Genomic DNA, 18812 nt, shown 5'->3' with positions numbered 1-18812 from the left:
GCAGCAGGGCGCGGCGCCCCCTGGCGGGCGGGCGGGCGGCTCCCGCCGCTCGTGGTGCTGCTGGCGCTGCTGGCGGGGGCGGCGGGCGAGGACATCAACGCCGAGGTGAGCGATGGCCCGGGGGCCCGGCACTCCCGACCGCCGCACCGGCACCTGCGGGCTCGCCGCACCGCCGGCCGGGGCAGGTGCAGGCGGGGCGGGGAACGGGGGGGGGGGGGGGGGGGCCGGGGGGCCCCCCGGGGGGGGGGGCAGCGGACGCGGGGCTGGAGGAGGAAGCGCTTTGTGCCCGGCGGGGGAGGGGGTGAAAGGGCTTTTGATAAAGGGTCTGCTCCACCACCCTGCTGGGGGAAAGGGAGTGGGGGTAAAAGAAATTAATAGATTTAATGTTTTTAGAAATTAAATTGTTAAGCCGTTTTTGAGATAAAAAGGGGTAGGAAAAGAATTGGGATAGGAAAATGATTGGAGAAGCTGGAGAAGAAGAACTGGAAAAGGAAAAAGACTTGGAAGAGGAATAAGATTTGGGAAAGGAGAAAGACTTGGAAGAGGAATAAGACTTGGAAAAGGAAAAAGAATTGGAAGGAATTCAGAAAAAAGTTTTAAAGATTAAAAGGAAAACCCCCCTAATTTGGAAGATAAAAATAAAGAATAAAAGGAAAAAAGAAAGTTACAAAAGAGTAATAATAAAGATAAAAATAAAATGCAATTAAAGCAGACAAGAGGAGGCGGAGGCTGGGGCAGGAAGGAAGAGCCCTGGCGTGCCCCAACACCCTCCTCCCCCCCACCCTGGGGCTGCAACCCTGCAGGACAGAAGCCCCTTTGTGGGTGCAGGCCGGGGTGGGGGTCCCAGGCTTCACATCCGTCAGCAGCTCCCAGGGGACGCCTCCGGAGGAGGACAGGGACGGGCAGCCTGGCCGCCTGCCAGCTGCCTTGTCCCTGGAGTCAGGGCATCCGGCAGCAGCCCCCCAAGATCACCGGATCCCCCCCCCCTCGTTCAGGGCAGGGCAGGGACCCTGTGCCCTGCTGCCCTGCCGCTGCCTGCTCGGGGGTGGCATTTGCCACTGGCAGCTGGCAGTGACCCCTGTGACGGGACACAGGGCTGGGGTACAGTCGGGCAGGGGGACGGATCCTTCCCCCCTGGGTGCTGGGGAGCGCCAGGTGCCGCCGTGGGGCTGTTCCGTGCCGGGGTGACGCTCGGCTCTCCGGCACAGGCATGGCTGCGGCTCTACGGATACCTGCCGCAGCCCAGCCGCCGGATGTCCACCATGCGCTCGGCCGAGACCTTCTCCGCGGCGCTTGCCGAGATGCAGAAGTTCTATGGCATCACCGTCACTGGCATCCTGGACGAGGAGACCAAGGCGTGAGTTTCTCCATTGTTCCCTTGCTCGAGCAGATGGCAGCTCCACTCCTGGGCTCTGTGGTTTTCTCTGACAGCCCCAGGGCTCTGCCTGCACCTGGAAAAGTGGGCGCTGTCCCCCTTGGGAGCTGCTTCTCCCCTTTTGGGGGCTGCACCTCTGCAGCCAGAACACTGTCCCTGCTGTCTGTGGGTGCTGTAACACCTCAGGGACCTTGGCTGTGGGGGGCTGAGCCCTGGCTCGGTGTCCTCCTGGCAGGTGGATGAAACGTCCCCGCTGTGGGGTCCCAGATCAGTTTGGAGCACGGATGAAGTCCAACATGCGTCGGAAGCGGTACGCGCTGACAGGGCGGCGCTGGAGCCAGAGCCACCTCACCTTCAGGTACCCAACACTGCCATGGATTCCCTTCCCCCAGCCTACGGAGAGCCATGAATCCCCTCAGGGAGTGAGTGCTGCTCCAGGCCTTCCCTAGTGAGTTCTGTATCCCCAGCATCCAAAACTACACGGAGAAGCTGGGTCGGTACCACTCGTACGAGGCTGTCCGACGAGCTTTCCGGGTGTGGGAGCAAGCCACGCCGCTGGTTTTCCGGGAGGTGGCCTATGAGGACATCCGGCAGAAGAGGAAGAAGGAGGCTGACATCATGGTGCTCTTTGCCTCTGGATTCCATGGAGACAGCTCTCCCTTTGATGGCCTTGGGGGATTTTTGGCTCATGCCTATTTTCCCGGCCCTGGCATGGGGGGGGACACGCATTTCGACTTGGATGAGCCCTGGACGCTGGAGAATGCAGATGTGTCTGGTGAGTTGAGGGCCAAGGAGGTGGTAAAGGTGACCAGAGGAGCCTGGTGGCCTTCTAGGCTGGAAGGGGCAGGGAGGGGCTGTGCTGGTGTGGCAGGGAAAGCAGGTCCACCATGGGTGATGCAGGCAGATCCCACTGGAGCACCCGTGTTGCAGGGTGCTGGGTCCGGCGGTCCACCTTATGTGTTATGTCGTCCACCCCTTCTTGCTGATGGTGCCTTTCCATGCAGGGAACAACCTTTTCCTGGTGGCCGTGCACGAGCTGGGGCACTCGCTGGGCTTGGAGCACTCCAGCAACCCCAGCGCTATCATGGCCCCCTTCTACCAGTGGATGGACACGGAGAACTTCCAGCTGCCCGAGGATGACCTCAAGGGCATCCAGCAGCTCTACGGTGAGGAGCTGGTTGGGGAATCAGCTCAGAGGTGGGATTCTGGACATGTGTGTGGGGAAACTGAAGTACAGGTGCTGCTGTTCTGCATCACCACATCCCTTCTCTCACCTGCCCAATCCAGGTACCGCAGATGGGCACCCTCAGCCCACCAAGCCTTTGCCCACTGTGACACCCCGGAGACCTGGCAGGCCAGACCAGAGACCCCCTAAACCTCCCTCTCCGGGAAAACCAGAGCAACCGCCCAAACCTGGCAGCCCAGACCGACCTGACCAGTATGGCCCTGACATCTGCGATGGGGACTTTGACACGGTGGCGGTGCTGCGTGGGGAGATGTTTGTGTTCAAGGTACCTGCCAGGACTCCCTCCTGCCCCTTCCTTGGGGATGTAGTGGGTCCATGGGTGGGAGGACCCCTCAGCAAGGTGACTGTATCCCTGTGTCCTCCCCATCCTCTGCCAACACCCTGTTTCTCTCCAGGGCCGGTGGTTCTGGAGGGTCCGGCACAACCGGGTGCTGGACAACTACCCCATGCCCATCGGACACTTCTGGCGGGGCCTCCCTGGGGACATTGATGCTGCCTATGAGAGGCATGACGGGAGGTTCGTCTTCTTTAAAGGTGAGCAGGGAAGCTGGATGGGAGGGCTGAGGTGGAAGCAAGACCCCAGTGCCCCCCACAAAGCTGCTGAGAGCTGTTTGGCTTCATCCCATCCTGACACACCTCCCCAGCCAGAGCTGCTGCGTGATCCCAAGGGGTTGGGGTGGCCACAGGCATCTGCCACTATCCCTATCCATCGGTGCACCTGCCACAGTAGCTGGGCAGGACCTTCTCATCCCCATTCTCCAACTCTTTCCCCTCTAGGTGACCGGTACTGGCTCTTCCGAGAAGCCAACCTGGAGCCTGGGTACCCACAGCCCCTGGTCACCTATGGGCAGGGCATCCCCTACGACAGCATAGACACGGCCGTCTGGTGGGAACCTACAGGACACACCTTCTTCTTCCGTGGCGACAGGTGAGTGTCTGTGTAGTTCTCCCTGCTCTGCTGCCTCCTGGCCTCTGTCAGGGGGAGAATTTTGGGCAGTGGGGACCCCTGTGCTCCTCACCTATTCCCCACCTTGCTCCCCAGATACTGGCGCTTCAACGAGGACACGCGCTCGGTGGACCCCGGGTACCCAAAGCCCATCTCTGTCTGGGTGGGCATCCCTCCCTCACCCAAGGGAGCCTTCCTCAGCCCAGACGCCTGTAAGTAGAGGAGAGGGGTAGGTGGTGGTGGTGGTGGGGGTCTCGGGGATGGGATTATCCCTCTCTGATGGCCTGGACACATGGGATGCACTTGGGGAGAGTGTCTGGGAAGTCAGCGGTGAATCCCTTTCTGAAGGGTTTCACCAGTCCTTGAGCAAAACCTGCTGTCTTGGGCATCTGCAGGGGTGCCCAGGTTCTGCAGTGTCCTGTGCCCACCTACTTACCCCTTGTCTCCATCTTCTCTCCCCCAGCCTCCACCTACTTCTACAGAGGCACAAAGTACTGGAAATTTGACAATGAGCGTCTCAAGACAGAGCCAGGCTATCCCAAATCCATCCTACGGGACTTCATGGGCTGTCACACAGAGCTGGTCCCAGACCCCAATCCCCGCTGGCCTGATGTGGACCGACCCCCCTTCAACCCTGATGGGGATGGGGGGACTGAAGGTGAGGAGGAGGAGGAGGAAGATGAGGATTACAGCGAGGGAGATGGCCAGCCAGGCAGGGACGTGGACGTGGTGGTGCAGATCGATGAGTACACGCGCACCATGAGCGTGGTCATGGTGCTGGTGCTGCTGGTGCTGCTGCTCTGCATCCTGGGTCTCATCTACGTCATCGTCCAGATGCAGAGGAAGGGCGCACCCCGAATGCTCTTGTACTGCAAGCGCTCCTTGCAGGAGTGGGTCTGACCCTGGCTCCCTCCCCCAACTGCCCCCACCACCATGGTGCTAAGATGGACCTGACACCCCCTCCCCTTGTCCCTCACCGCGGCCTTGGTCCCTCTACCCCATTGTTGCTTGATGGCTCCAGCCTCAGAAAAGGGGGGATGCCCAACCCCCCCAGCCCCTCCAGAGCAGCCGGGCTGGGACCGGGGATGGTCATGGGGGGGCTGGAGGGCATCCAGGCCCTGCCTTGTCCCCAGTGCCTGTGCGTCCCCCCAGCCGTGACCCTCAGGCTGCCACCCATCACGTGCCTGCCTCTGCCATGGGGTCCCTGCAGGGTCCCTTCCTCCTGTGCAAGCCTGCTGCAGCTGGGGCAGTGAGCAGGCTGGGGGCTGCTCACAAGTGCTGCGGGCTGGCAGGTCTCAGCCGCTGGCACCTGCAGTGGTGGGGAAGGGAGGGCTGAGCTCGTGGCTGTGTTTCCTGTTGAACCACGGGGATACAGGGATGTGGTGCCTAAAGCGTGAGTTGGGAGGTGCCACCTTTCCACCCTGCTGGTGCTCAGCTCAGTCCAGGCCCTGCTGTTGCCACGGTGGGACGGAGCCCTGGGGCATGTGGCCCTGTGGGCAGGGCAGTGGGCACTGCCGCCTTGTATGTCCATTAAACGGGTCGGGTGTGTGGAGAGCTGTGGTGCCGTCATCCTTCCTGCCGCGGGGGTGTCCTGGGAGAGACTGGGCAGATTTCCTGGTACCGGGGCTTGTCTGGGGGGTCGCCCTGCTTGGCACCCCCAGGGGACTGGGTGCCATGTTAGGGAAGGGGCCAGCATGGCCAGTGATGTCCCTGCAGCAGTCCCTGCCCTGGGGCTGCCACTTTGGGGGGGTCAGCTAAAGCAACCCCCCCACCCCCACCAGTGGACAGAGCAGCCTTTCAGCAGCTCCCATGGCAGTGACAAGGGCCTCGCTGGGAACACAGGGTGCCTTGTTCTCCCCCAGCCAGCACCGCGCTTCAGCCCTGGGCGGCCACCTCCCTTCCCCGGGCAGGGGCTGCCAGCAGCTGGGGGACCCTCCCGGAGCCTCTTCATAGGGTGCTTCAGCTCCCTGTCCCCACACGGCCCTGGTGAGCTTCCTGGGGGGAAGGGGTGGCCATATCCTGTCTCAGCACTGCTGTCTCGGTAGAGGAAGGCGGGAGGAGTCACAACTGCTGCAGAGATCAGGGAAATAATCATGGGAGTGGGAAAGATTAGACTTCAGGGGTAGGAAACTGGCTTTATCTGGGGAAAAATGTTGCTCAGCTGTTAATGGGAAAAAAAACCAAACCACAGAGGCAGCGATGGAGGTAACCTGGTGTCCCTGCCTCTGCTGGTGATGTGATGATCACAGGGGTGGCAGCCAGAGCCAGGTTTGCTCTGCAGCTGCAGGTGCAGCCTTGGGGTGGGCAGCAGAGGCTGGCACAGTTGCTGCCCTGGTGGGGAGGCTGGTTGTGCTGTGCTGGGCAAGGGGGTTGTGTGAGCCTGACCCATCCTTGTGCGGACAATCCTATGGAACTGGGGAGCGTCCCCATGTGGGAATTGACTCCAGCCATCATCCTTGCTTCCTCCAGCCTCTCCTGCAGCAGGACCAGGGCCAGCACTGTGCCAGCACCTGTGCCCTGCCTCATTCCCCCAGGCACCTCTGTCTTGGTGCACCCCTGACCTGCTCCCCTTGCCCTGGTGCTCCAGCTGCTCCTTTGCCCTCATCCCCTCCTGCCAGCCCTGGTGGGAGGGTTTCTCTACTTCATGGATGAGGATATGAAGCCTTTGTGCTTCCCCCATCCTTCCCCCTCCCCAGGGCCCAGAGCTGCTGGCTCAGTTCCCAACTGCTACAACCACTTCCCAGCACTGAATTACCCTGAGCTGCCCAGCCACTCATCAGGCACTAATTACTGTAAAAGGGAAGGACTGATGCTGGCTCTCACCCGCTTTCCTGGTGCTGGGGGGGAACCCTGTGGCCTGAGTGACCCATCCCCTGCCTCAGCCTCCATCCCTGCCCACACTGGGCAGCGATTTCCAGCCATGAGCCGATTCCCTGGAAAACACGCTTGGCTCAGACTCAGCACATCGCTGCAGCCAAGCGAGAAGTCAAAATCAGGAACAGAAAACCCCTGAGGAATTGGGGGGAGTGGGTGGAAAAAGGTCTCCAAGTGGCTCAGGGCTGTTATATTCCATCAGCCAGGCCTTGCTGGGTCACATTCCTTGGCTTTTAACTTTCAGTTCGGTTTTGACCATTTTGCCCAGATTTGTGCTTGTGTGGGTCTTCCCCAGAGCTGAGGGAGGACCCACAATTCTGTTGAGCTAGGAGCCCGGCCATGGGGCAGCTCGACACTCCAGCCTGCCCTGAACTGGGGCCAGACTGGCACCAGGAGCTGCCAAAAGCCATGAACCTGGCCAAAAGGCGAGGCAGGAGGAAAGCACGGCTGGGATTCACTCTTTCCACCCCTGCAGAGACTGCTCCAGAGGCCAGCGCAGATGCATTTCCCACGGCAGATGCATTTCCCACACTGGATGCACTTCCCGGGGCAGATGCACTTCCGACAACAGATGTATTTCCCACGGCAGCAGTGTTTCCCTTCTCTCTTGGGGGTACAGAGGGCTCGACGGGGTGCAGGGCTGGGACCCCAGAGCCTGGTACCTGGAAGGCCGCCTGGCTTGCAGGGAAAGCTAGAGCTGGACAAAGATGCCCAGGGCCAGCAGCTCATGGTATCCCTGCCATGGCAGGGGAGGGCCCTCCTTGCTGATTCAGGGTGAGACGGGGGCTGGGAGCAATTCTCCAGCGGGAATTAGGGATGCTGGGAGCAGAGGCCCAGGCCACCACGCTTAGTGAGCTGGGACAGCACTTCCCACCCCCTCCCGCTTTTCCCCGGATGCTGCAGCAGGGCTGGTGCCAGGAGCCCCGGGCCATCTGGAAACGCTCATGGACAGCAGTAAGGCACCCCGCTGGAGACAAAGCTCAGCATTTCAACAGCGCCCAGGCTCTGTCGGAGGCTCCCGTGCTGCCCTGCACACCCACAGTGGGGTCAGCTCACCTCTGGCCACAGGGAGGGCAGGCAGGCACCTGCTATAAGGGCCAGGGCTGTTGGGAGCACGGGGGAGTGTGAGTCCAGCTGAACCTGGCCCTGGCAGGCACCGAACAGCCCTGGCAGGATCCACTCCCACCAGGCAGCTCCCTGCTTCCCAAAAATAGGTTGGAGAAGCCTGACCTGGAAAAGACCCTGGGAGCTCAGTGTCCTCCAGGCCCTGCTGTGCTGGGGTGTGAGTGAGGGGGTGACCAGGGCTGGCAGGGGCTCTCTGCCTGATTGGCACCATCTCAGGAGAATCCTCCTCTTCCTCTGCAAGCCTGGGCACGATCCCCTGTGCAGCGCTGAGGAAAGGACCCGGAAAACACAGAGGAAGCTGGGCTCAGTGCAGAGGAAGAACTGGGGCTGGGATACAGCAAGCGGCCACCGGCCAGCTCAAGGTCGGAGGAAGCAATGCTGGGGATGGAGGGAAGGGCTGCGGGGCCCCGGGAGGGGTTGAACCTGCTGCTGGATATGCTGCAGGCAGGGCAGAGGCTCTGGGTGCTGCCTGGGGAGGGGTCGGTACCAGCACAGCCCCACTGAGGGTGGGATGCACCCACCAACCACACTGAGCTCGGCACATGTGTGTGGGGCTCATGCCCCTCGCCTCCCCTCACAGCCACCGGGCAGCCCCCAGCCTGCTCTGTGGGGTGCTGGGACGCCTCATCTCACAGAAAGTCATTTCTGGGGCTGCAAGGGCAACATATGAAGTGATGGTGAAGCAGATGGGCTGCAGGTCATGCTTCAGCACTACTTGGCATCCATCATCTTCTCACCTCTAGCGCCTCTGAGGCTTTTCCCACTGCATCCCAGGGAAGCTCTCAGGGTGCACAATTGCTCCCATATCCAAATAAAATTGTGCTTGGGTGGTCCCATTTTGCAGCCTGCCAGGGGAAGCTCTCACCCCTCTCCTGCAGGCACCAGCAGGGCAGGAACATCAGCTCTCTCTGCATGCAAAGTGGCCAAAGTCCCCAGTACCGTCACTCGGTTTTCCTGGGCGGTGGCCAGTGGTAAAACTCAAAATAAATATTTCCCTTGCCTCCAGCACTGCCTGCCCCACATGAGACAACAGCTGCAGAGGATTAACGTCGCCCTGGAGGTGTAATCCCTCTATAAAGATGACAACATTTGGCCCAAGACATCCAGGGAGATGCAGAATGGACAAGAAGCAGAGTTTGGCCCAGTTTTTTTTTATTCCTGCTTATCACCTCCGTGATCACAGCTCTGTGCTTCTGTGTCAGGACCCACTTGACAGGAGGGTGACAAAGTGCAAGGGGACAAGCACAGGCTGGGACAGAAGCCTGTACCAGTGTCCTGCCACTCTGCTGGGCTGGACACTCACACAGGATTCTTCTGCCCCGGCAGCAGAGCAAACGGAGAAAGCTTTCTGGAAAGTCCTATTGCCTGCTTGCCTTGCCAGCAGCTGCCACCTGCCCAGGCAGAGCCACCGGAGCCACGGGATGTCCCAGCCTTGGCTCGCACCACAGTGACTGCCAGCTGCTCCAGCCCCAGCCTGCTGCCGCCTGGCCCAGCCCAGGGAGTGTCCCTTGCTCTGAGGAGCTGCAGCCTGTGCACTCACCGTACTTCAGCACCCACGCTTTCAAAGGGAAGCTTTGCCTTTCATGTAGAAAGCAGCTCCCAGCACTGAGGTCCTGATCAAAGTGCCCAAGTGCAGGACCTTGCCCCAGCCAATGGAACACAAAGGTGAAAAGCTGGTGCAGGGAAGGAAAACTGCCTCGGTTTGAAACCAGGGCTCCCCACAAAGATTCTTTTCTCTCCCACTAGACATGAACTGCAACAAGGAATTATGCAGGAAGGAAGGTGCAGGCCACCCTCACAAAGGTGAACGAGGAGGTATTTAAGATCTTTTCTCCACAGGCTGCTGGCACTGAACTGGGACTCCCCTGTGCCCACCCCTCAGACCCAGCTGGGGCTGCCCTGGCAGCAGGTAGGCAGTAGCCATCCTTGACTCCCATCTCTGCCCCCACCTCCTTCCTGCATTCCTCCACTCTTTCCACGTAGGATGATGTTGCATCCCAGCCAGATTAAAAGCCATAACCAAAGCAGTAAGAAGCTGGGTGCTCCACCACAGGAGTTTTGGTTGTAGACATTTAGGAAATGGCTGCTGTCAGGATGCTCTGACATTCTTGCCCATTTGCCAGCAGCATCCTCTTCTCCCACAGGGAGAGCATCCAACTTCACCCACCTTTAGTGAGATGGTTAAAGTTCTGATGGGAGAGAGGGATTAAAGAGAAAGGTTTTGGAAGAACACTGTGTAGATCACCAAGCATCTGGCCATAAAGGAAAGAGCCAGTATCTGATGATGCTCCACTTTGTGCAGCAAGTAAACAGGAAGATTCAGTATTTTGTTTCGTATTAAAAAGTACACAGAAGGTCCATATGGATGTAAGGGTTTGTGGCTGGGAGTTTATTCCAGCAAATCTGCTGGCACAGCTCCTAGAGGTCGAGCAGGAATTGGCAGCAGGGCCCATCTGATCTCTGCAGAGGTAGCCAGCTTGGGGCCCAGGGGAGCCCAGCCCCTCTTAATGCATTAAGACCAGTCACTCAGAGTGAGCTCAACTCCTCAAGGACCAGGGGCAACTCCAGCACAGGCTTCAGCAGGGCAGGGAAAGGCAGCAGCAGCTCCTGCTGAGTGTTCAGCTGCCAAAGACTGCCCAAAACACATGGTGTTGAGCAAGGGCTTGCGGGAAAGGATGCACATTTTACCCTGCTGGGGTCTGATGGATCCGCTCAGCAGCTCCTCCAGCTCTGGCAAGCTTTGCAAAGATGGAGAAAGCCTCACCGTGGACTTCATTAAGGCCAACCCTTGGCACACGATCCAGTGCAATTCCACTTAACAAATCAAGTCCAGCCAAGCCTTGACATATGTCAATGCAAGATGAACGGTGCTTTCTCATGTGTGCTTCCTTGGCTGGTCTCCTTAGAGCTACCAAGCTGTTCAGCTGCTAGAAGAATTGCAAAGGTCTTCTCCAGAAAGCCTTCTGCAGGTGCAATCCAGCACCACGTAGCAGCACCTCCAGTTCAAAGCCCAGCAGCTCTAAAGGTGCAGGTGAGGCAGCTCCACTACAGGTGTCCTGAGAGCTTTGCCACAGAGGTGCAGAGAGAGGGTGCACAGGCATGCCAAATCTTTAAACCAGGTGGGGACTCCGTGGACAGGATTAAACCCAGAATTTAAGGCAGATGTCTCTCAGCAGGCTCTCCTCCTCCTGGGAGGGACCAGCTTTATTCTACAGAGCAGTAACAGAAGTGAAGTCTTCCCCACTCACTGCACAGCCCAGGGAAGGATCAGTCCCAGCCTTTGGTACCTGCCCTCCAGAGTATCCGTGGGGGGCTTGGCCCCGGGGAGGAAAGGCAACAGCTACTCCCAGAATCACCCCGTTACTGATGGAGTCTCTGGCCTCCCCTTCGCAAGCCTTTCTACAACAAAGGCAGATTGGCTTGAGGCAGGGAAGGGCAGCTTCAGCACAGGAAAAGACTTCCGCTCCTGTTACGTTGCTTTGCTAAACCTCCCCTTTGATCCTTGGGGAAAGGGACAATTTGGCAGCTGGAAGGCTATTGTGTGCCTTGTGCTGTAAGCAGCTGCTAAAGGCTTGGCTGGGAGCTGGAGAGAGTTGGTAACTACACAGCCAACAAAACTGTGCCCTAACAGGCAGGGAAACCTAATTTGTCACCGCTGGGGAAAATGGCTTCAAGGAAAAAGAGAATGAAAAACCCATTTCCATGAACAGCATGAGTTTTTGTCATAGTACCACAAACTTCACGGACTGGAGACAGATTCTGTCTTCTCTGTGGAAACCTCACTAATTTTCCTCTCACCAGATTGCTGCTGTTCACGTCTGTGCTCTCCTTTAAACAGTGTGGGTGCTGATCAAAGTCAAGTTCAGAGGCAAATTCTAACATCTGGGTTCTCAAAGAAATTCTCTGGCACTTTCTGAAGCACTAAAATGTGCAAGTTAAGTATCCATCAAAGGAGGAAGAAGACAGAAGCAGATTTACAGAGCTAAATGTTTAATAACTTTTCAAGAACAAGTATTACATCCATATTTAGAGCATATATAAGAGATGGAAAACAAGGAAATAAAAAATAAAATTGTTAATTTCAAGAGGATACACTTAACTCCACAATTCCTGCTGAATCCCTTCTTTGGAGGCACAATGGCCACTTTGAGCAAGACAAGACTGGGTACCAGGCCACCTGCAGTGTTTAGGCTCAACACATTAGGAACAGCCAGGAAAACTCCGACTCTGTACAATTTGCACACCAACAACATCTCTTCCCAACGTGGTGTTATTGCTGGACAGAGCAGGGAGAAGAAAGGAGACACTTACAAGACTTGGCAGCACAAGACAACGGTACTGGGAGGGCTCCAAGCACTCCCCAGATACCTCTGCTACAGCCCAGAAGGCAGTGACAGGTTCCCCAGAGGTGTTACCTACAGTTAACACTGCCTTCTACCACCCACTACGATCAGCCCCCAACATCCTCCCTCTGCAGCTTGAAATTTTGCCCAGAAATCGTCTCTGCTAAAAGAAGTGTCTGCATTGGGACAGGCTGGCCCTGACAAAGAAGGTGCTTCCTCACAAGCCTCAGAATTGCTGCATGTTGCTCAAGATTTCTCAATGTGCCAGCATGTTCACTCCTCTCCCATCACTGCAGGAGCAGAGCTTGGCATCTCCTCCTTTGGGCAGCCATGGTGTCTCCTTGCCCCCTCATGGCACCACCATGGGCGGGGAAAAGATCACAGGGGACTCATTTTGGGCTAGAGGGACACAAACAGCATCTCTCCTGGAAGACTAATGTGGAGCTGCAGCTGCTCTGAAGAGCAAAGTTGCTGAGCTGAGTCATGGATGAAAGCTCTGGAGAGATGCCGGGAGGCTGCAACTGCCCAGAGTCCTTCAACACAAACAGGGAGGACACGGGGAGCAGCTGAACAGCTCACCCTGCTCCTAGACGGGAATGACAATTTCCATGTGTTTTGGCAGGAAAGCTACTCAACAAAGCACCCCAGACAGACTGCTCACCCTGGAAACAGAGAGGGTGCTCCCTGGCTGGCAGCCAAAGCTGGCAAGAGCTCTGCTACCAGAAGGAACTCCAGGTCGTGAAGCAGCAGGAGGAGGAAGAGGAATGCTAGCCTGGCTTACTGTTCTCCCACCCTCCTTCCCACATCTAGCTCACCTTGGCCTTGTTCTGGACAGGCAGGTACAGCTTGAACTCAGCTGGGAGCTCATCCTCTGAGTACAGCCGGTCAGAGAAATACACCCGTCGGATACGACAATTGGCATGGATCTGAGAGTCAAAACAAACAGTCAGGCCGTTTTCCATATGCTCTTTCCACATGCAGCTTTGGTGTCATGCTGCAACATGGATTCTTTGGCTCAGCAGCTGGAGATCTACCTCACTGTCTTGCTTTTCTGACAGGCCAGCAGAGAAATGTTGGTCTGTGCCCTCTGCTTTGTGTAAGATGCTCTCTCAGTGATGAATACTCACTCAAAAGATTTGCCAAGCTCTGGCACCTCTGCCAACTGAGATCTGTCTCAGTTGCTAAGGGGATTCTCTACTGTGAACCCACCTCCGCTTTGCTGGTATCAGCATTTGCCAGAACACCCACAGCCTCAGCCTGCTGCATTTTTAACACGCCCACTTCAGGACCTCCCTGAGGTCAGGAATGAGCCTGTCCAGTCTGTGCTGCCTCCACTATCAGCTGGCAGCAAAGGAGTTGCTCTGGTCCCCCTCAAGGGTATGTGAGACACAACTCTCAGCTGACTGACTCGGGGCAGTCCTGCAAGGAACTGCAGCACTCCCCTCACACTAAGAACAGGCATGCTCCACGCACAGGCATTCCTCAAAATAACACACACCACTGGACACTGTGAACATGACTCCCTAGCATATGAAACAAATTCCATGTCCTCAGCAAGAACAAACACTGCATCAGCTCTCTTACAAGGGACTCAGTGAGGGCAGGGTCAGTCCACTACCACTAGGAAACAAGCTTGACCAGGGATACGAATGGTCTGTACACCTTGGGTCTTTCCCATCCAGGCTCCCATTCAGCCAACCACTGTCCGGCCTATCTGGACAGTAAGGCAGCACACACCTAATTCCCAGCAGAGCTCCACCTTCATGGCATGCCACAGGGAACTGCAACTCTCACCCTAACCAACAGCCAGCCAGAGAAACAAGATGGAGATGGGCTCCTTCATCCCAGTCTAGTCAACTAAAGTGAGGCCTCAGTCGGGCCTTTGCTCTCCTTCCACACTGCTCTGCAAAGAGCAGGGCTGGCAAAGAATCCACGCAGGGATAAACCCAGATTCCCATGCTGCTGTCCCAATGAGCAAGAACATCACCAGCTGCTGGTTTCCCAGGGCAGGTCATGCCTGCCTCTCACCTGCACTCTCAGGGTCTCGATGTAGTTGGTGCCGTACGCGCGGCGCGTGAAGTCGGACAGGTTGAACTGGATCTGGTTCCAGCCATCGTCCAGCCGCATGGGCATGGTGCAGATGAAGGGCTTCACCCGAGTCGTGCTCTGGTAGTTGCTGGCCCGGAAACGCCGACGGACGTTCTTATCATCCAGCACCTGGGCAAGGAAGGCAGGCTACTCACCCAGGCGCCAGGGCCCCCAACTCCCCAGGACAGTGCTACCCATCTCCAAGAGGGCTCTCTACTCCCAGCCCTCCGTTCCACAGCAGAAGTAATTTTAACACAGGCAACAGACCCATTTTCAGTAATAGCAATGATGTATTTGTGAGCTGACTGATGCCCCCATACCAGAAGACCTGACACACCACATGGCCAAGAAAGCAAAACTGTTTTGGGGATCACTCACTGCCTGGGACAAGTTCCAACACAAGACTGCAGGCTCTCTGGCGCCTTCCTCAGTGGTCCCTGGAGGGGCCTCCCCACTGCACACTCCTCACCTGCACTTCAAAAGTGAAGTATTTTTTCAGGTTCTTGATGATCATCACTAGGAAAGGTAGTTTGATGCCCAGGGTCTTCTTTGGGTCAGCAGGGCACGTGATGTACGTGGTACTGAGAGGTGAGAGAGAAACATTTTAGGATCTCACACAGCAGAAAGTGCACAGCCCGAGGCAACCCAAGTCTCTCCCTTGGCCCAGTACAGGCTTGGAGGACAGGCAGAAATGGATAACTGTGATCAGCAACAACCAGGGCTTCCTGTAACAGCAGGGAGAGTTTCAGAGGTAGCTGCAGGCAGAAAAAGATAAAAGGCACAAAGAATGCTTCTCAAATCCCACTTTTCTCACCCATGGCATGAAACACCTTCCTGACAGTTTCACCTCCCCAATTTCAAGGCCATGTCAGTGCTGTTTCTCAACACAACCTCCTCCTACCCTTGACTGAACAGGTAGAGCCCTCCAGAGCACAGCAGAGACCCTGTGTGCTCTATATGGCTGGGAAAACAGAGGTCATGAGCCCTAGAAGTACACGTCACGCCTGGCAAGTTCTGTATCAACACTTCTTGGAGGAAGAGAAGCATTGGCTCTGTCTGCAGGAGAGGACTCTCCGCTGCCCTTATAAGGAGCGCCCTGCTCTGAATCACCCCTGGAGAAGCCTTGGAGACTCTGAGCCCGCTCACGGAGCTGGCGTCTGTCTCCTGGGGCGATGGAGACAAGGTTGCTAAGAGAAGCTCCATAAGCAACTCCCCTCATAAATCTCCCTTTGATCTTCCTGCTGTAGGGAGAGCAGCTGTCACGTGAGGAGAACAGGCCCAAGACCATAGAACAAGCAGCAGACAGTGTTGCTTTTTCAGTGACTGGCAGTGCTGGGTATTAAATATTGCTTTTCTTCCCTTCAAGTGATGGAAAAATAATGGGAATTTATTTTTATCCCTTAGCCTCATTGAGGAAGAGAGAGAGCGCTCTACAAACACATCCAGGGAAAGGCCCAGTACACTGCCACAGAGCAGTATCAGTGATCTGACCCCAGATTCTTCAATTTATTGACAAAGACATTGCCATCACACTGCAGTAGAGTTTGAAGATGATGTCTGCTGGGCACCGATCTTTCACTCTGCTCCAGGGCAGAGTCCTGTCCCCCCAGAGCAGCAGAAGAGCCCTTCTCCTACCTGACATTTGTTCCTTCAATCTCCAGCACCAGTGACTGAATGTCATTGTCCGTGATTCGCTTGATGTGGCCATTGCGCACCTGGAACAAAAGTGGGGCAGACAGCACAGACTTTACTGAGAGAGAAAAAAGAGGCACATGCGCTCCATTAGGAGAAGGAAAAAGACCCCAGGAGGACCCATCTACATTCACTTGGCTCCTACTCGCCTGGACCTCGCTGTTTCCAAGGCTTTGATCACTGCCCTAGAGTGCCAGCAAGAGTTTATGGCCCAGCATGCTGCACATACACTGAGTGCAAGACTTCCATCTATCAAAATACGCTACAGTGAACACAAGGGACTCAAGCTTCATGTCCAAGGCCCAAATAAACAAACATAAAAGAGCAAGGATCAAACTTGAGTGGACTAAGGGGTAAAAACAAGGACAAGCAATACAAAGGAGCCACCAGCCAGCCACTGGTCACCAAGGGAACTTGATCTATACTGCTGGGCATGGCTGACTGCCTCTAGGGAAGGGCTGGACTCTCACACACACACTCAGACACAGACACACTCATGAACACCCTTGCACACACTCTGACACACTCTCTCACACACAAACTTGCACACCCCTACACACACACACTCTTGCACATCCTTACACACTCACACACACTCTCTCCACCAGCACAAGCAGTACACATCCTACAAAGGCTGAAAAATATATGGTTTTCCCCATGTCACAAAAGCTTGAGATATTCCTTAAGACCTACAAAAAAGCAGAAATCACAGCCTGCTGGTTCTTTTTGCAAAGACATGAAAGTCTACATTAGGACAGCTATGAACCCAGTAATCTAGGGCATGCACCTAGGACATGGGAGAATGTCAAATACTATTTCCAATTCTCACCAAAATGACAGGGACATTTCATGCTCCGCTGAAGACAGCAGGGCAATCCTCACAACAAGCACACCCAGGCTGGCCGTGCTTCTTCAGGACAGGAAGAGCAACTATTGCAAGACTATTGCAGTTGAAAGGACCACTGCTGACATCCACCCTGCAAGCAGAGCTCCTGCTGGCCATTCATGGGCCACACAATCATAACAGCATCACCCTGAACAGGACAATTCATGTGGGAAGGTGCCTCAAGAGGTCTCCAGTCCAACCTTCACCTCCAAGCACGGTCCGTCCAGCCTGCTCATGGCTTATGCAGTCTGGCAGCACGCTACATCCCTTTGTCTAAGAGTCTTTAATGCGTCCTGTCCTCCAAATAAGCTGTTGATCCTTTTTTAAAGTCATGAATATTTGTGCAAAACACAGACACACGCGGGCAGCGTGAGACATCCCAGTTCTTCACAGAGCTACATGGGTACCCCACTGATGGGAAACAGAATGGGTCTCTGCTTCCTGTCCCCCATCTCACAACTTGTAAATGCCCACTCATGTCAAACATCTCTGCTGTCTGAACTGCCCTGAAGGCTTTTGTTCCTGCTGAAACCACAAGAAATTCAGCTAAGACTCATGCACAAGCAACCAAACACAGGTCGTAGCCTTGGTCTCAGAGGTTATAACACGCACTTTGCAGAATCACTAAACCACGGGTGGTCTGTGACGCGGGGAAGCAGCACAGCTCAACATCTCTAAACATCCTGAGGAGGGCTCCTTGATGCAAGATGCCCGGGAGAAGGCACGGGGCCCTGAGCAGAACCACTCTGAAAACTGACAGGACGCAGAAACAAAGTGATGAGATATTCACGATTCTCCTACACCTTACAAGCCGCCACACAGCCCTCCTTTGCATGCCTTTGGCAAGGCTGTTTGAAAGGTGGGTCACGCACCAGAGGAGACCCCCACCTCAGCCCCAGCAATGGCCACAGGGCCTTGGGCATCCCGTTGCCTACGGCCAGTGCTGGACACTTTTGCAGCTTTCCCACAGTGCTGCAGCTCCTGATGCCGGGCGGGCTCTTCTGCCCAGCAAAGGCAGAAAATCTCATAATAACACACTCCCCTCAGAAACACCCCGGGGGCCCCAGTAACCCCGGCCCCGGGGTGTGCCGGTAACCAGTTCCCGAGAGATCCGGCTATCCCGTTGCCGGGGGTCCCGGTATCCCGACCGCTGCAGCTCCGGCCCCGGCGGGCGGCCCAGAGCTGCCCCACAGGTGTCCGCAGTGCCCCGGGGGTTCCCGGCGGCCTCGGGCCTGCCCCGGGAGGCCGAGCCGAGCGGCCACGCCGCTTCCCGGGCCGCGCCGCCGCCCAGGCCCGCCGCCTCACCTTCTTGTCCCAGATCTGGAGCGGTTTGCTGCCGATGCTGTAGAGCACCGAGAGGAAGCCGCTCTGGAAGGTGTTCTTGAACATGCCGGGGCCGGGCGGGCCGGGCCGGGCCGCGGCCGCCGCTCTGCCAGGACACGGCGGATCCCTCCGCGCCGCGCCGCCGCCGTCACCGAGGAACTACTTTGGGCGGCCCCGGATCCACTTCCCGGGCGACGGCGCTGTGGGAGCGCTGCCGTGGCAACCGCGGCGCCGGCTCCGGCCTCTTCCTGCCCTCGCTCAGCCGAGCTGCTGGAGCCGAGCCCACTCCAAACCGTGCCCGGTCCCCTGTGGTTGGTATCCCATTCCCCGAGCGCCTGGGCTGTAGGTGGGGACACCTCTAAAAACATCTCCGTTCTCCCCCGGCAATTCACGAGCCTCGGTCCAAAGGGGACGCCGTGGTTCACTTTTCCCGAGGATGCTTTTTGCCCGAGGATGCTTTTGGGGTCTGCTCTTCCCTCCGAGGGGCTCCCTGTGCTGGTTTTACAAGACTGGAGCATTTGAGTGTTGTTTGTTCCACTTCATTGCCTCCCTTAGCCCCAGTCATTCCTGGGTGCCCCAGGAACCTCCTGTGTCTTCTTGCTGCTCTAAGCCAGGCAGGGATAAGATACAGAACCCTGGTAATATTGGGGGGATTGAAGTACGGCTTTACGGGTGTGAGAATGTCTTTGAGTACAGACAAGGCCTTGGCACAGCTGAAGAGGCTTAACAGGAACAGCTTGGGCTAGAAATTACATTTCTAAACTGACATATATTACATTCCTTCTGGCTGTAATAACACCTGTTTACATCATCTATTTTCAATGTACAGACACTAAACAGCATAAAAATTACCATTCTGCACCAGCTTTATGGTTCTTCAGGTTAACTCCAGGCATCTGTTGCTAACTAATGCC

General features: G+C 56.5%; 2 protein-coding genes across 3 annotated transcripts; one reads left to right on the top strand and one right to left on the bottom strand.

The window, feature by feature from the left end:
* Positions 1–6: 6 nt before the first annotated feature.
* MMP15 (matrix metallopeptidase 15) lies at positions 7–5119 on the top strand. Its single transcript, XM_042027168.1, has 10 exons — positions 7–105; positions 1209–1357; positions 1611–1733; positions 1843–2150; positions 2380–2541; positions 2663–2886; positions 3017–3155; positions 3399–3549; positions 3664–3779; positions 4031–5119. The coding sequence occupies exons 2-10, from the start codon at positions 1254–1256 to the stop codon at positions 4465–4467; spliced, it is 1764 nt and encodes a 587-aa protein (XP_041883102.1). The 5' UTR covers positions 7–105; positions 1209–1253; the 3' UTR covers positions 4468–5119.
* A 6420-nt stretch (positions 5120–11539) lies between these two features.
* CFAP20 (cilia and flagella associated protein 20) lies at positions 11540–18052 on the bottom strand. 2 transcript variants are annotated; one of them, XM_042027167.1, is made up of 6 exons: positions 17881–18052; positions 15633–15712; positions 14467–14578; positions 13938–14126; positions 12725–12835; positions 11540–11842 (listed from the first exon to the last, which is right to left on the bottom strand). In XM_042027167.1, exons 1-6 carry the CDS (start codon positions 17962–17964, stop codon positions 11837–11839), a joined length of 582 nt encoding a protein of 193 aa, XP_041883101.1. In that variant the 5' UTR covers positions 17965–18052; the 3' UTR covers positions 11540–11836. The 2 variants fall into 2 exon arrangements, with proteins under 2 accessions (XP_041883101.1, XP_041883100.1); XM_042027166.1 differs by lacking the exon at positions 11540–11842 and having other exon boundaries at positions 12716–12835.
* Between the last annotated feature and the right edge of the window lie 760 nt (positions 18053–18812).

Source organism: Corvus kubaryi, unplaced genomic scaffold (assembly GCF_017639235.1).
Source record: "Corvus kubaryi isolate FWS band 111438036 unplaced genomic scaffold, C.kubaryi_AGA036_p1.0 37300, whole genome shotgun sequence".
Lineage (NCBI taxonomy): Eukaryota > Metazoa > Chordata > Aves > Passeriformes > Corvidae > Corvus > Corvus kubaryi.
Note: the sequence above shows the minus strand (reverse complement) of the source record. Positions and strands in the feature narration are given on the sequence as shown.